Below are 17617 nucleotides of genomic sequence, written 5' to 3' on the forward strand. Positions count from 1 at the left end.
TCCCCTGCGAGTGAGGAATGAGGGAAAGTTACTCGTCAAGCATTTCCTGAGCACCTACTACATGCCACAGAGGGACTGTGGTTGTTACAATAAGTAAATAAAACGTCTGTAAGGTTTCAAGGAACTTATGATCTAGTGGGAGAGAAAGGTCAGTAAAAAGAAATGCATGGATAAGTGCTTTAATAAAAACATAGACAGGGAACTATAGTAATCTGCAGGAACTTCAACTAACTTTAGTTAGGAAATACTGTCTGGAGGGCAGGAAGGAAGCCTCAGTATGAGTTTTGAAAATGTCTCCCCTTTCAGCAGGCAGAACAGTGAGGAGAGCCCGCTCCCGACGGAGAGAAGAGAGGCACAGTCAGAGCTGTGAATTAGCCTTCGTCCCGGCCCGGCCAGCGGCCTGTGCTGTGAGGGGGACGAGGCGCAGGGCGTGGGGAGGGGGGCGCGGGCTGGAGGAGCCGGAGGGCCTGGTGCTGGCGACTCAGTCAGGAAGTTGAGGGGTGAAGTTGTGGGGTGAGTTTTAGTGCGTCGAGCCGCTGTAACTAGGTTTGAAAGGAAGGGGCGTGGAGTTATACTGGGGCAGGATGAGAGTGAGACAGGAGTCGGGAGGCTGAAGGAACTCAGAGAGAGGTAACGGTGCCTAAAATAAGACGCAGATTTGGTGACTGATGTCGCATAATAGAGGGAAGGAAGACGGCTCAGAGGGCAGAGGGACAGGTGCAGCCATCCAGGGGGAGATGAAGAGTTAAAATAGTTGGAATTAGACGTGTTCGTGGACCATGCCAGGGTGGGTGTTCACTGGGCAGAGCAAGATAGAGGCTGGACTTGAAAGAACAGGCTTGGGGGACATGAGTACAGGGCGGGAGCTGCCGGTTGCCCCCTTGCCTGCTCTGCGGCCCTGTGCCAGGAGACTGTCGCCCAGCTGCCCGGCCCTCGGTCCCGTGACTCACCTGCTTGCCATACCTGCCGAGACTTCCCTTTCTGCACACCAGCAGAGGCCCTACGAGGCCGCTGTAGGTGTCTTTTTTCTCATGGACTGCGGAGTAGTACAACCAGGTCAGGCAGCTGGGATCCGTGGAGGTAGGCCCCACATCTCTTGGAACTTGCCACGTATAGACAAATGTCGTGCCAGGGTCTACATGTGAGGAGGCTGAAGGGCTACCTAGTAAGGAACAACCATTTGTAAAATAGAATCCTTGACCCAAAGTACTCTGGCCTGGACTGTAAGACCCCTGCGAGCGAGGGCTGTGTCCTGCTCACCTCGCAGAGCCTTGGGAGACGGTGGAAAGGGGCCGAAAGAATCCCTTTGCCGGAACAGGCACCCGGACTGTTCAGATGTGAACGGGGGCTGGACGACGGCTTCAGGAGGAAATTCCCCCCCTTGTTGACACTGTATTTCAGCATGGCTTGCTGGCCCGCCCTCAGGCCCTGCTTACCTCCTCCGGGCGTTCGGTAGTAGGAGCCTTCGTTGCTTTTGCTGTAGCGCAGTCCATGAGGCTGCATGCTCAGCGGCAGGGTCCCGTTGTTATAGAAAGTGACCCTGAGGGTGTCTCCCACCTCTGCCTTAATGACAGGGCCTAGAAACCAGCGGTTAGTAGTTAGGGTTGTCATAAATGTAATTGTCAGGTTGTGTCACTTGGGTAACTGTCAGGTTGTGTTACCTGCGTAAGGGTCTGAGAAGGGATTAAAGGGATGATGTCAGTCAACCAGGAACTGCCAAAGGTCCAGGTGATTCGGGGTCATAAAAAAGTCCCTTGGGATCAATATAGTAATCTTACTGGATTTGTAGGGAAAAAGAATGTAGTTTAAAGTTGGGCGAATTGGAATATATTGTTTTCGTAAGGTTTAGGATGACAGCCAAAGTCAATAGAACCGTGAGTGGGTGGATACTCTTTTGACTGCACAGAATTTGTGTAAATGGTACATACTTAGAGGCTTGCAAGCTGTGAATAGGACTTACCGAGGACTCCAAGGTGCTCTTCTCTCGCTTTCTGTGTTTGGAAGGAAGCATCCGTGTATTCACGGTAAACTAGTTTTTGGTAAGTTCCTCCAATTCTGGTTGGGCCTTGTTCAAAATATCTCTGAGAGTCACTGTGCAGAGAAGGTAGACACACAAAGAACTTCTAAGTTTATAGCGATCATGCGAAAAGAAAGCAAGAATCTACATACATCTGTTTAAACTGCTTGTAATATATTTTTAAAAGTAATCTATGCTCACTGTAGAAAATTTGGGAAAGAAAGAAAAATATAAAGGGAAAATTAAAATCACCATCATCCTACCATCTCTCTAGAGCCGTTGCCAATATTTCCCATGGGTATCTTTTCAGTCTTTTCTCTCTGTGTGGTATATAAGTACCTCTGTTTACCTAGCAGTTTACCTACAAATTTTCCTTTTTGGAATAAAAATTAAAAAGACGTGTGTCTGATTCTTTTCAGGCAGGTAGTAACAAACATTGCTTTTAAAACAAGTATGTGCAGAGATGAGAGGATATTAAAGATGAGAGAGACATTCTCATATTTTTATTCTCCCATAATAAAATAAAACGGAGTCTGCGGAGAAAAAGCGATCCCCAGCAATGAGCTGGCGACTCGCAGTGTTAAGCATCACAGCATTTCAGGGCCGGGAGAACCAAGCAAGTCGAACGGCGTCATACGTGCTTTAGTCAATACAAGACGACAGTTGGACCTAACTCTGAATCTACTTTTGCTCTCGGCCCTGACATGCTTCTCACAATTAATACAAAATTTCCATTAAACAGATTGAATGATTGATCGATGAGCTTAAAATGTAAGAAGAGGAAATGTTCATTGGATAGAACACTTCTAGTTTTCTCAAATTTTTGGTGCGTGAATTAGAGAAAAATAAATACTATGGAAAACATTATTTTTTGGTCACTTTAGAACTTGATATTTTATGACACAGAACTTTAATTCAATAGACCAGAAGGATTAAAACTCTTGTAATCTTCAAATTGGTAAATATATTTAGCAATTGGACTATCAGAAAAACCTTTTATGCACTTTTAAATGCTGATGCTACAGTAATGTATCTCAGTCTTAGTTTTTGCTCATTAACATAGCAATTGGTAATAGAGTCTTAAATGTTATTGAGTAAAAAATATTTATATAATACAATTTAAGGATGCCACATGAAATTATTTAATTGCCTTCAGATCTTAGCAGGAAAGTATAAATTACACATGAGTAATTTTTTTGAATTTTTGTAAAATTGCTATTGATAACATTATCCACTATGCTGTTAAATATCTCATAATTATAAAACAAATCTGTTTTAACATTCAGTGCTAGGAAACCTATGAGCGGTGTGCTCTCCTTTGCACTGGCCGCCAAGGCATTTAGGGAAAAATTTTGTGTGGCAATGATCCTTAGGTTCAATTTTTTCCAATTACTGATAAAGATGTTTTTCTACCTTTATTTTTTAATCAGAATCTTTTTATTATAAGATGTCTAAATCCTTTTTAGGAATAGCTGGGCTCTGAAAAGTTTCAATTATCTTTATTGAACCATAAATACTTCAATCAGCGAATCATTACCTTCCAGGCTCTGTTAAAGGTTTTTTACTGAAGTAATTTGTACCAGATGGAGCATAGTTCCACAGTATTTTTTCAGCCGCAATATAGTAATGTTTAACATGGGTCTCAGTAGCATCTGTGTTAGGTTTTTGACAATTCCTTACTCTGAAAAAGGCCTTCATACTCTCTGAAAAACAAACGCAAGAATGTTATTAAATCATTTTTTGTAGTCCATATATATTTTTATTTTAGCCAACAATATTGCAACTTCCCCTTTCTCTAAGAAATTTTAGGTATTTTATTTATGGAATTTGTGCAAAAACCTAAAATGTATGAAACAAGTACAAAAGCCAGAATGCAAAGATGGGTGTGAGAGGAATATATGTAACTAGAGAAGAGTCAGCATTGTACCATCTCACAGACGAAGACGGCAAATGCCTTACTACTGAAAGGAATTTGAGAGTCCATTTGGCCAAAAATGCCTTCCTTTGTGGATATAAAATTGCTACCACTAATCGCTAATGAGTTAGTTGGTTTATTAGATTAACTGTTGGAAACCAGGTGGAAAATCACGGCAGGTGCATTTTCACGAGGGTTTCACCTGTGTTTTTATTTCAGCCCCCCCCCCCCGCTGGTGGAAGTGTAAATTATAAATTAGTACAGGCTTTTTGAAGGCAATCTGGCAACATTTGTTAAAATTAAAAACCTTTCCATTATATAATTTCACTTCTTGGTAGTTATCCAAGAGCAATATTGCACATGCACAAAAAGATACAAATAAAGAGGTATTAACCACAACATTGTTAATAAACAAAAAAAGTGGAAGCAACTAAATGTCTATCAGTAACCAAATTGTTAGATAAATTAGTATGCATCCCCAATATGGAAAACTATATAACACTGCTAAAGAATAAGTTAGATGGGAAATGTCATGGAAAACATTTCAAGACATTGATGAGTGAGGAAAGCAAGGAGCAGATTATTATATGCAGTGTGATCTAATGACGTAAAATAACCACAAAACATAGCTATGTATTTTTATTTCTACATGTTCATATATATTGTGTGAAAATGCATAGTAAACAGGCTTGCAAGCGTTCACACCCAATCGTTTACAGAGATTACTGTCTGGGGAGGGACCTGGGACGGTGGTGAAAATGATATTCCTTCCTAACACGGTTGGACTCAGCCCTTGAGTTACAATAGCTGTGTGTGGTTCTCCTTTGCCCTGTGGCCCTGGGAGGGACACGGCACTCAGGAAATCCTAATAAACGCTTGTGCTTAGTTGCTTAAATACTTAATTGAAGCATGAGGCTAACCAAAGTATGGAACTTAGAAAAAAAAGAAAGGTTTTGATCAAAGAAGTAAACACCATTTTTGTACAAAGAAGGAAAAATTAAATTCTTCAGTTCTGATAACAATCATATTTTCTGATTGCAAAGTAAAACAAAACACGCAATTATAAGTAGAGTTTGGCCGTGTAGAATAGGAAAGTCATGCTGTTATTCAAGGAACAGTGTGATTGAAGAGGGAAATAAACTAAGATAAGGATGTTTGCTCAGTAATAGATTACAATTACAGTTAACCCTTGAATAACTCAGGTGTGAATTGAGTGGGTCAATTCATATGTGGATTTTTTTCATTTCATAAACAGATGACGTAAACTTATGATATTGATAAATAGAATACAGGACTGTAAGTTATTTTCTCCTATGGTTTCCTTAATAATATTTTCTTTTCTCTAGCTTACTTTATTGCAAGAATACAGTAAACAATACATATACCAAATATTGGCTAATTGACTTCTATGTTATCAGTAAAGCTTCCCACAGTGGGCCCTCAGTAGTTGAGTTTTGGGAGAGTCAAAAGTTACAGGTAGATTTCTGACTGCAAGGGGGTCAGTGTCCCTAATCCCAGCTTGTTCAAGGATCAACTGTGTTTGTTCCTTCATAATTCCCGGCTCTGCCTCTTATAGGGTTTTGGGCAAGTGTTTTAATCTCTTGGAATTTGTTTTCTCAATTTAAAAAAACATACCTGTAATAATACCCGTTCTGTCCAACACTCAGGTTTTTTGTAAGGCTCACAGGGTAATGAACATAAAGGTTTTTTGTTTTCTTTTTTTGTAAAAACAAAACCCTCTAACCACAAAAAGCATTTATTATCATAGAGTTAAAAGGGTCGGAGACCTGGGTTCTAGACCTGATCTCATCACTGACTTTCTAAATGGCAATCCTATTGCCTCCCTAGATATCAGTTTCTCTGCTTGGAAGATGAGGCATTTGTAATGGGCTATAACCTTGGAAGTCCTCAGGCCCTGTATTATATGAAAGTAATAAATCCCTACCATATATCGGACAGCCCAGTATCCACTCTCCAGGGCCCTTGGCCACCATGAAGGCATCTTCCAATGAGGCAGGGAAGACGGTAATAGTGTCCTTCCTGTGGTGCCGGGAGATCAGAGTCTGTCCATGGAGGTAGATGGGGTGTATATCGAAAAGGTCACCCATGCCAACAAAATGCCACCTGACCCTGTCCTCTGCACACATGGTGAGATTGGGCAGATTTCCGTACATGTATCCATTAATTGCTGAAAACAAATGTAAATTAACTTATGAAGCCTGATAGATAAGGGCCACATGGTATAAATTCTATGCATTTCCTCATTACATACACCCAGCAGTGTCAACATTGCCCTTACGCATGATCTATGACAAGAGTTGATTTGTGTTTCACAAAAAAGAAGGCCATAAATATTGTATATGATTGGAAGTGGTCGCAGCACAAAGATTTAGAGGCAAGAGGAGGAAAAGCAGCTGAAAGTGAGGAAGCGGTGAAAGGGGAAAGAATAGAATGAAGCTTAGTCCGTGAAAGAAAGAGAGCAAGGAGAAAGGCGGCTGAGTTAACAGGACCATCTTCTCTGAAAAATTCTATGCACAAACACATTTTCCTAAAACATGACATCAACTTTTGATCAATATCAGATTTTTGAAAACAAATGCATCTGCCTAACTTTACTTGCTAGGAAACTTTGAAAAGCAGCAGGGTTTATTAGATGCCTTGCATATCAACTAGCACACCCCGAGTGAAAAACTGAAACATAAATTTAAGCAAGCAAACTTAACAAAGGAAAAAAGCCCCTGAATAGAATCACAGAAGTTAGACTTATAAGATATTATAATCGAGAAGGTTTTTAAATCTTACAGAACATCGTATTGCTTTGCTGGAAGCTCTGATCACTAGCATTAACTTGGCCAGATTCAGTATATGTCTGAATATTGTCATCGATATACCAGCTGTTGTTTTCGTCAATTTGAGCGAACATCAGAACATAAAACTTATCGATATTTTTTTCAATGTCTCCATCCAGTGTGCCTGAAACAAACAAACACCAGCAAAAACCAGCAAAACTTCCTCTTTGCAACCATTACTATTACTATAAAATAAGTTGATGATTCTAATGGATTCAACTTAAAATATAAAGGTAAAATCTTGCACCCTCTGCAGACAGAACCCTAAGGAACCAAGCGTGCAGGAGCCGGCAGGCGGCCTCTCACCCTCAGTGCCTCCCGCCGGCCGAGCCCACGCTTCTCTGCAGGAGAAAGGGGCCCGCAGCACTTTGGGGCGAGGAAGGCTGCAGTGAGGTTGGCCGGGTTTGACTCCCATCTACTGATCACCCCGCATTACTGGACGTGAACTGAGGTGTTGGACTCAAGATCGCCACCCAGCACCCAGAGTCCCAGATGGCAACTTTATTTTTTTTTTACTAGAGAATCAAGATCAAGGCAGGAAAACAGAGCTCATTTGGTAGCAAAACTCCAGTAGGAGAGTGAGGGAGACCCCACATATTCTGCTTGACTCAATTGCTGCAATGAAATTTTAAAAATCTGTTACCTTTTTTACAGGTCAGAATTGGTCCAACAAGTCCTGAAGCCACATCTCTGAGAGTGTCTATATGGGAGTGGTATATCCTGGTTACGCAGTTGCTGTCATTGGGAGCAGGCCCCTGCCCTTCCTGTACAAACCACTTGTAAGTATACCGGCTCCCTGGCTCCAGACGGTCGTCTTCCTTTTGCCAACCCGTAGTATTATCAGGATAGAGAGCACCTAGGAAACATGATCTGCACTGTGGTCACAGTAACCATTGGACACACTATTCTGAATGTGACTCATGCTTTCATGTCATAGCATAAGACATGAATGTATGCTAATTTGTATTTTCAGAGTAAAGCGTGCATTTCTCTCCTCCTCTCTCCTGACTCCTTTAGTTGGCTCCTTTAGTTGGCTTCCATCTGAATGCCCAGCTTGACACTTTCTAGAACAAAATGTAATGATGCAGGCAGTGTATTAACAGGCTACCATCACTTTTATTGATGGATTCCACAAATATTTAATGTGTACCTACTATGTCCCTAGATATAGGATACAGAGATCTGGGCTCCTGAGTCGCTCACCATATTTTTTTCACTTCAAATGGGACTTGGGACCCATGACATCAAGAGACATCCATGTGACCTCCAAGTAGCCCACTCGTGTCTGAAAGTGGCCTGCAGAGCTTACATTACCCTGAGCTATTCAGTTCTGAATTTGGGGCCTTGCTCTCTTTTCTTTCTTCTCCTAAAATTTCACTTCAGATGCCCACCTCTTGAGGCCAGAATACTGATAACTATGCATAAAGTTTCTTCATTCAATAGAATACTTTGAAGCATGGCCGACCTCTCATTCTTGGGACTCTCACACTCCATGTTGCACACAAACCCCGAATTGTTGGTTTTTCCTTCTCCTTTCCCCCAGCATCATCAGGCACTGTGAGTGTAGATGTGTAGGAGGGAAGATACTGTCAAGAAAGTAGTGCTTCCTCTTGACACTGATGTTTTCCAAGAGGCTAATCTCATCCACTAGGAAATGAAATGTGATGGGGCAGAACAGTATTTCTGCCAACTGACATTTAGCTCATGAGTGTCTCCTACAAAAAAATTTCCTTTTGGTGAGTGAAGAGTGTTTCCTTTCCCAGGAATTGTACGAGGGTAGTTATTCATTCAAGATTTAAATGAGACTTGACTTTGGGTAGTGAACACAAAATGCAATATACAGGTGACATATTATAGAATCATACAATTGAAACATATATAATTTTATTAACCACTGTCACCCCAATAAATTCAATAAAAAATTGAAAACACACATGGCAACGAGTTAAAAAAAAGATTTAAGTGAGAACTTTAAAAAGAACTGTCTTAAATATAAACATTAAAGACATCGGAAGTAAGAAGATGCAAACATCCCAAACTCCTCCTAGTTCAAAATGACACCCAGTTAATGATGACTTGTTTTTCCTGAAGCACTGGGCTCATCCTCTCTATAAGCAAAAGCTCAGGAATGTCAGGAAAGAGAATCCACTTACCTTCATTATCTTTAGTGTAGGTGAGTCCATGAGGATGGAAACTGAACATCCTTGAAGCAAAATTTTTTACATGTACATAAATATAGTCTCCAGTCTCTGCTATAATTATCGGACCTAAAAATCCCAACCAAGATGGTTTTTTAACGACCTTTTGAAATGTGCCATCAGTATACTGAAAATATAAAGCCTTTTTATAAACAGATCCTATTCTATCTGGGCCACGTTGTAGATACATTTGGGACTCTCTGTAAAAAAAGAAACAAACAGAAAAAGAGAAAATGTTAACAAATTTTGACTAGAAAGAAAACATCTTGAATCAAGTGCAACCAGAAGTAAGAAGCTTTGCAGCCTAATTTGGGTGGAGACAACAGACACCAGAGGAAGTGTGAAGGGGATCTAAGCAGGCGTTCAGCCAGGGACAATGCTGCGGCCTGGTGACAGGATCAAGCTCAAAGGCAGCAAGCAGTACACGCGGTGGCTTTGTTTAAAGGCCTTACCAAACTCTGTACTGAACTACAGAAGGGCTTCGAACACCACTTTGAGCTCACTTGAGCTCTCAAGCATTAGATCAATTCCTATGACTTAGGATCATTTACTCATTTAAATACGTCTGTAGGTTTGTTAGTAGAACTGGGGGCATTCTGGCCAACAAACAGTCAATTAGGCTTCCGCTCGTTACCTCTAGATGCCCCCCTTCCCGTTATCTGAAGAGAGAAGTCAAGAAGATAGCTGCAATGCTACAATCTCTGGCACACACATAACATCAGAGAGAAAAGTGTGTTTTACGTCTTGAGCACTATTTGAACAGAACAGGTGATAAGCACAGAATTAGACAGGATCCTGAAGGAATGTGGCAAGAGGGCAAGAGTGGCGATGATCCCAGGAAGAAGAGATGTCTGATCCATATTTATCCGTCTCCCACGCCATTCTTATACTAAAAGCACAAAGGAAGTGGTTCTAATAGCAAATGTGCCCTTAAAGGGTCGATCCTGGGAAATTCTTAATCAGCATTTTACCAGTGGGTAACAGTTACCAACCATTGCTTCTGACAGTAGCTTTTTCAATGCAAAGGTCTTACTTACTGATCTTCTGAAATGGGCTTCCCAGTCAGCATATTTTTACCAGTAGGAGCATAGTTCCAAGTAGTTTCCTTAATTGCTATATAGTAGTGCCTATTTTTTGCCCAACCCGGAGAACTAATAAAAACCAGAAAGGCGAGTGGTAAAAGGGCCTTCATTTTTGAATCCTGAGCCTGGAGAGATTACCTGAAAGATGCTTGCTTCCTTTTATAACCCAGGCTTTCTTCCTTATTGGTATTTATTTACATAAATTAAGGTTACACAAGAGCTTATCATGTGCTTCAGCTACGTGTCTGTCCATTCCATTCCAAATGCATTTAGTTTTCATTAGTCAGACCAGGTGAAATGCTGCACAACCCACAGAGAATTCTGGTTTTTTGGTCAGTTTAGAGCATTTTTAATTGCTGGTTAGATTGGCTATCCAGATCATCCACCCTTCCCTGACAGTTGTTATCTATTTCTAAATTAGAGGAATTGTCTCCAGTCTAGTCTCCAGCCTCCTTTTTCTTACTGTTCTAGTCCATCTTTTTACCTACCATTCTCAGATTCTTCTTTAATTGTTAAAACTTAGTCCTCAAGTGATGATTTAAATTCTTTGTCATTTATGACTTTCTTTAAGTCATTCTCAAATTTCTTGACGTCTAAAACTGTTCATAATCTAGCCCCCAATCTGATATTCCAGGTGCTGGCATCAGACAGCTCTGGGCTTGACTCTCAACTCTGCCTCTTACCAGCTGCGACCTATGTGTGACTGTGGAACTCAAATTCTCAACTTATAAAATGATAATAATATTACCCACTGAGAGAACTGTGAAAATTAAATGAGACAGCACATGTTTAGAGGAGCTTGGAGGCACATAAGGAGCCTGATACACAGTCAGCATTTCACAAGTGTTATTTAGCTCCCTTTCACCCACTGTTAGAGTGGGCTTTGCAATATGACAGTCTGCAAGTTTTGACCTGTGTAGAATTTAGCAACTGTTGCTTATAAAAAAAACTCATAGCCTCATTATTTGTGAGTTTTTCACACTTGTGAATCCTTTGGTGAGTTTAAAGAAGCTGGGCAAACAGCCTGCTGCTTTGGCAGGTTTTAATGTCACCAGCAGATGTTGGAAGGAATTCAGAGTACTTAGGCCTGGAGGCATGGAAGTGTGTGGAGAAACTGCCCAGTGGAGAACCAAGAGGAAGAGATTCATACCCCTGCACCCTTGGGAAATAGTTGAAAGGTTGGACAGAAGACCCAGGTCAGGCACACTTAGGCCTGGAGGGATGGAGGTATGTGGAGAAACTGCCCAGTGGAGAACCAAGAGGAAGAGATTCATACCCCTGCACCCTTGGGAAATAGTTGAAAGGTTGGACAGAAGACCCAGGTCAGGCACACTGGATCTCATGAGAGATGGATGAGAGATGGGTGAGAGATGGGTTCTCTGGCCTCAAGGAGGAGACCCAACTCGGTTGGAATTGTTCGGAAGTTACAGTCTCACAGGTCTCGCTCTGAGTGTAGAAGAGCCATCCCTGCCACTGTGGCCTAGACCAGCTGTTGTAGAAGGATACAGTCATCAGGCAGGGGGTCAGGATTCCTTAGACAGGCTTTAAATGTCCCTTTATCCAGAAAGTCTATGATTTCCTTCCTCATCTTCCCAGGAACATTAATTTTACTTTGGAATGTGAAAACCAGAAGATTCATTCAGCTTGCATTTTTTCCCCTTAGTAAGTAGCCCAGTAAGTACAAAGAAATCTAGTATATTCAGATCAAACTGATCTACCTCCAGTTCCCACTCTACCATTTACTACCTGCGTGATTTGGGATGAGTTGCATATTTAAAAATAACTATGATTAATACATTAAGGGCTCTAATGAAAAAAAGTAGACAGCATGCAAGGACATATAAGCAATGTCAGTACAGAGATAAAAATTCTAAGAGAGAATCAATTGTAAAAGAAACGAAGAATGTTTTTGATGCTTCATTAGACTGGACACAGCCAAGAAGATAATCCGTGAGCTTGAAGACCCATCAATGGAAACTTCCAGAACTGATATTCAGAGAAAAAAAGAAGAATGAAAACAAAACACACAGCAGAGAACATCTGAGAATGGTGAGAAGCTTTTGAAAGATGTAACATACAGAAGATCAGAATAGATCAGAAGGAGTAGAAAGTAAAATAAATATTCGAAGTAATAATGGCCTAGAGCTTTCCAAAATGAATGACGCCAAACGACAGATCCAAGAAGCCCAGAGGATAAATGTCAGAATAATAAAAAAAACCAACAACAAAAACCCTATACCTAAGCACATCATATTCAAACTGTAAAAAACCAAAGACAAAGAGGAAATCTTGAAAGAAGCCAGAAGGTGGGCAATACCTTACCCATAGAGAAATAGGGGTAAGAATTATAAAACTGAACTGATCTTGCTCGTCCCCCAAAAGCCATTTCAATCACTGTCTTCACCTCAGCTAATAGCAATTCCAGTCTTCTAACAGCCCAGGCAACAAAATTTTGGATTTATCCTGAGTTCGTCTCTTTCTAATATTTCACATCCAGTCTGTCACCTGTTCAAAATATATCTAAAGCCCAGCCACATCTCACACCTCTACTGACATTTCTTTGGTTCCAGCCACCACCATGCTCCTCTAGAGTACTGTAAAAGCTCCCTAAGGCTTCCTAAAATATTACAGATGTCCCCCTGCTTCTGCCTTTGCTTCCCTTCTTAACACAACAGCCTGAGGGAGCCTTTTAAAATATAAATTTTTCATTCCTCCACTCAAAGCCTTGCAATGGCTCTCTTTCTGATAGAGTGAAATCCATAACCTTTTCTATGGCTTTCAGAGCTCCTTAATGATCTCATCACCTCCTTTCTCTCATCTCTACTCATCTCTCCTCTGCTCACTCAGCTCCAGCCAGGCTTGCTTCCTGCAGTTCTTTGAACATACCAACCACGCGTGCACCAGAAAGCCCTCGGACTCCCTCTGCCCGAGTGCTCTTCCCTCAGCTATCCTGATGGTTCCTTCCTTAGCCTTCTGCAAGTCTGAGATGTTACCCTCTAATGAGGTCTACTCTGAACACCTGATTTCATAGTGCCATCTGCTCCACCAATCTTCTCCCCAACATTTGGGATTCTCCCTATTTTTTCTTTTGTCCACAGCACTTACCATGTTCTAACTTACTATAGTTTATTCTCTGTTTTCCTTACTAAAATGTAAGCTCTATTAGGGCAGACATTGTTGTTGGCTTTGTTCGTTGATGTATCCCCAGCACCTAGAATAGTTTTTGGTACAAAGTATGGGCTTACGGATTATTTGCTGAATGAATACATTCTAAGATACCCTGTAACTGGCAGTGCGGCCTGGGAAAACAACAGCAGCTTCAATAATGATAATCACAACCATTTTGGGGGTACTTTCTATCTGTTAAGTGCCTCAAGAGTAAGACGACCTCAGCAGCAGGAAGGTAGAACTCCTGCCTAGGGCCACACAGCTGGTTAGAGACAGAGCCAGGATTGGACACCCAGGCTTTCTGCCTTCAGAACCCATATTCTTTTTTTCTTTTTTTAATTTATTTATCTTTATTGTTGAAAATATTTACCCCCATTGATCCTCTCCACCCCACATCCATCCCACCCCTAGGCTTTCTCCAGACCACTGTCTGTGTCCATGGGTTATACCTATAAACATATAAGTTCCCTGATTAATCTCTCCCCAGCCACTCCTCCCTCCCCACCTTCCCTCTGAGATCCCTTCAGTCTGTTCCATGCTTCTATGTCTCTGGATCCATTTTGTTCAACAGTTTATTTTGTTTATTATATTCCACATATATGTACGATCATGTGGTACTTGTCTTTCTCTGACTGGCTTATTTCACTTAGCATAATACTTTCTAGTTCCCTCCATGCTGTGCCAAAGGATAAAAGATCCTTCTTTTTTACAGCTGCATAGTATTCCATGGTGTGAACGTGCCACAGCTTTTTTATCCACTCATCTACTGATGGGCACTTGGGCTGTTTCCAGATCCTAGCTATTGTAAATTGTGCTGCTATGAACAGAGGGGTGCATAAGTTCTTTGTGATTGGTGTTTCAGGTTTTTTAGGATATATTCCTAGAAGTGGGATCACTGGGTCAAATGGCAGTTCCATTTTTAATCTTTTGAGGAATCTCCATACTGTTTTCCATAGTGGTTGCACCCGTCTGCATTCCCTCCAGCAGTGTACTAGGGCTCCCCTTTCTCCACACTCTCGCCAGCACTTGTAGTTTGTTGATTTGTTGATGGAGCCATTTGGATAGGTGTGAAAAGATACCTCATTGTGGTTTTAATTTGCATCTCTGTGATGATTAGCAATGTTGAGCATTTTTTCGTATGTCTCTTGGCCATCTGAATGTCCTCTTTGGAGAAGTGTCTATTCAGGTCCTTGGCCCATTTTTTAATTGGATTGTTTGTCTTCCTTTTGTCAAGTTGTATGAGCTCCTTATATATTTTGGATATTAACCTTTTATCAGATGTGTGGTTGACAAATATGTTCTCCCATACAGCGAGCTCCCTTTTTGTTTTGTTGATGGTTTCTTTTGCTGTGCAGAAGATTTTTATTTTGACGCAGTCCCATTTGTTTATTTTCTCCTTAGTTTCCCTTGCCCTGGGAGATGTATCAGCAAACACATTGCTATGAGAGATGTCTGAGATTTTGCTGCCTATGTTTTCATCTAGCATTTTTATGGTTTCATGTCTTACATGTAAGTCTTTTATCCATTTTAAATTTACTTTGGTGTATGGTGTAAGTTGGTGGTCTAGTTTCATTTTTTTGCATGTACCTGTCCAATTTTTCTAACGCCATTTATTGAAGAGACCATCTTTACTCCATTGTATGTTCTTCCCTCCTTTATCAAATATTAATTGACCATAATGGCATGGGTCAATTTCTGGGTCTCTGTTCTGTTCCATTGAACTATATGTCTGTTCTTGTTCCAGTACCAGGCTGTTTTGATTACATTGGCTTTGTAGTATAACTTGATATCTGGTATTGTGATTCCTCCAACTTTGTTATTCTTTCTCAAGATTGCCATGACTATTTGGGGTGTTTTTGGTTCCATATTAATTTTGAAAGTGTTTGTTCTAAATCTATGAAATATGCTGTTAGTGTTTAAATGGGATGCATTGAATTCAGAGATCACTTTGGGTAATATGGACATTTTAATGATGTTAATTCTTCCAACCCATGAACATGGTATATTTTTCTATTTGTTTATATCTTCCTCTATTTCTTTTTTCAGTGTCTATAGTTTTCTGAGTAAAAGTCTTTTTACATCTTTGGTTAAGTTTATTCCTAGGTATCTTATTTTTTTAGTTGCAATGGTAAGTGGGATTGTTTTTTTAGTTTCTTTTTCTGAGAGTTCATTATTGGTATATAAAAATGCCATCAATTTCTGGGTGTTAATTTTGTATCCCGCTACCTTGTTGAATTTGCTTATTAAACCTAGTAGTTTTTTTGGTGGAGTCTTTAGGATTCTCTATGTACAATATCATGTCATCTGCAAATAATGACAGTTTTGTTTCCTCCTTTCCAATTTGGATGCCTTTTATGTTTTCTTCTTGTCTGATCACTGTGGCTAGGACTTCCAATACTATGTTGAGTAAGAGTGGTGAAAGTGGACACCCCTGTCTTGTTCCTGTTCTTAGGAGAAATAGTTTTAGTTTTTTCCCATTGAGTATGATGGTGGCTGTAGGTCTGTCGTATATGGCCTTTATTATGTTGAAGTATGATCCCTCTATTCCCACTTTGCTGAGAGTTTTTATCAAAAATGGGTGTTGGATTTTATCAAATGCTTTTTCTGCATCTATTGATATGATCATGTGATTTTTGTCTTTAAATTTGTTTATGTGATGTATCACGTTTATTGAATTGCGGAATATTGTACCAGCCTTGCATCCCTGGAATAAAGCCCACTTGGTCATGGTCTATGATCTTTTTAATATATTGCTGGATCTGATTTGCTAGTATTTTGCTGAGGATTTTAGCATCTAAGCTCATTAGGAATATTGACCTGTAATTCTCTTTCTTTGTAGTGTCTTGATCTGATTTTGGAATTAGGCTAATGCTGGCCCTTAAAAACAGTTCAGAAGTGTTCCTTCCTCTTGGATTTTTGAAATAGCTTGAGGATAGGTGTTAATTCTTCTTTAAATCTTTTTAAAACTACCCTGTGAAACCATGTGGGCCAGGGCTTTTGTGTGCTGGGAGCCCTTTGATTACTGCTTCAACTTCATCAGCAGTTATTGGCCTATTCAGGCTTTCTGACTCTTCCTGATTGAGTTTTGGAAGGTTGTATTTTTCTAGGAATTTATCCATTTCATCCAGGTTGTCCAGCTTGGTGGCATATAGTTGTTCATAGTATTTTCTTACAATCCTTTGTATTTCTGTTGAGTCAGTTGTAATTTCACCTCTTTCTTTTCTCATTTTATTTATTTGGGTCCTCTCTCTTTGTTTCTTGATGAGTCTGGCAAAGGTTCATCAATCTTGTTTATTTTCTCAAAGAACCAGCTCTTGGTTTCATTGATCTTTTGTATTATTTTTTTAGTCTCTATGTCATTTATTTCTGCTCTGATCTTTATTATTTCTTTCCTTCTACTTACTCTAGGCTTTTCTTGTTGTTCCCTTTCTAAGTTTTTCAGTTGTAGGGTTAGAGAATCTATTAGAAGTTTTTCTTGTTTTTTGAGGTAGGCTTGTAGTGCTATGAACTTTCCTCTCAGGACTGTTTTCATTGTGACCCATAGATTTGGAGTTGTCATGTGTTCATTTTCATTTGTTTCCAGGAAGTTTTTTATTTCTTTCTTGATCTCTTTGGTAACCCATTCATTGTTTAAAAACATGCTTTTTAGCCTCCATGTGTTTGAATGGTTTTTAGTGTTTTTATTGTAGTTGATTTCTAATTTCATGCCACTGTGGTCTGAGAAGATGCTTGATATGATTTCAATCTTCTTAAACTTGTAGAGACTTGTTTTGTGTCCTAACATGTGGTCTATTTTTGAGAATGTCCCATGTGCACTTGAGATGAATGTATATTCTGCAGCTTTGGGGTAGAATGTTCTGTAAATGTCAATTAAATCCATCTGATCTAGTGTGTTATTTAGGGTCACTGTTTCCTTGTTGATTTTTGTCTGGAAGACCTATCCAGTGAAGTCAGTGGAGTGTTAAAGTCCACTAGTATGACTGTATTGCTGTCAATCTTTCCCTTGAAGTCCTCTAGATTTTTAAAATTAATTTAGGTGCTCCTATATTGGGTGCATATATGTTTATCAGGGTTATATCCTCTTGTTGGATTGATCCCTTTAGTATTGTGTAGTGACCTTTCTTGTCTCTCATTATGGTCTTCATTTTGAAGTCTATTTTGTCTGATATGAGTATTGCTACCCCAGCTTTTTTTTCATTTCCATTTGCCTGGAAAAATTTTTTTCCATCCCTTCACTCTCATCCTGTGTGAGTCCTTTGTTCTGAGGTGGATCTCTTGTAGACAGCATATATTTGGGTCATGTTTTCTTATCCATTCAGCCACCCTATATCTTTTGATTGGGGCATTTAATCCATTTACATTTATGGATATTATTGAAAGATACTTAT

General features: G+C 40.1%; 1 protein-coding gene across 1 annotated transcript in view; it reads right to left on the bottom strand.

Annotated features, from left to right (window-relative positions):
* The window catches only part of LOC107544066 (ceruloplasmin-like), a 35381-nt gene extending 25210 nt beyond the window's left edge, over positions 1 to 10171 (bottom strand). Inside the window, exons 1-9 of the mRNA XM_087817853.1 lie at positions 10017 to 10171; positions 8935 to 9179; positions 7425 to 7637; positions 6735 to 6905; positions 5878 to 6120; positions 3555 to 3720; positions 1961 to 2091; positions 1437 to 1577; positions 951 to 1162 (exon numbers count right to left, since the gene is read on the bottom strand). Coding sequence (XP_087673979.1) covers positions 951 to 1162; positions 1437 to 1577; positions 1961 to 2091; positions 3555 to 3720; positions 5878 to 6120; positions 6735 to 6905; positions 7425 to 7637; positions 8935 to 9179; positions 10017 to 10171 — 1677 coding nt within the window. The remainder of the gene's footprint in view (positions 1 to 950; positions 1163 to 1436; positions 1578 to 1960; positions 2092 to 3554; positions 3721 to 5877; positions 6121 to 6734; positions 6906 to 7424; positions 7638 to 8934; positions 9180 to 10016) is intronic.
* Between the last annotated feature and the right edge of the window lie 7446 nt (positions 10172 to 17617).

This window comes from Miniopterus natalensis, chromosome 6 (assembly GCF_054644295.1).
Source record: "Miniopterus natalensis isolate mMinNat1 chromosome 6, mMinNat1.hap1, whole genome shotgun sequence".
NCBI classification, from domain to species: domain Eukaryota; kingdom Metazoa; phylum Chordata; class Mammalia; order Chiroptera; family Miniopteridae; genus Miniopterus; species Miniopterus natalensis.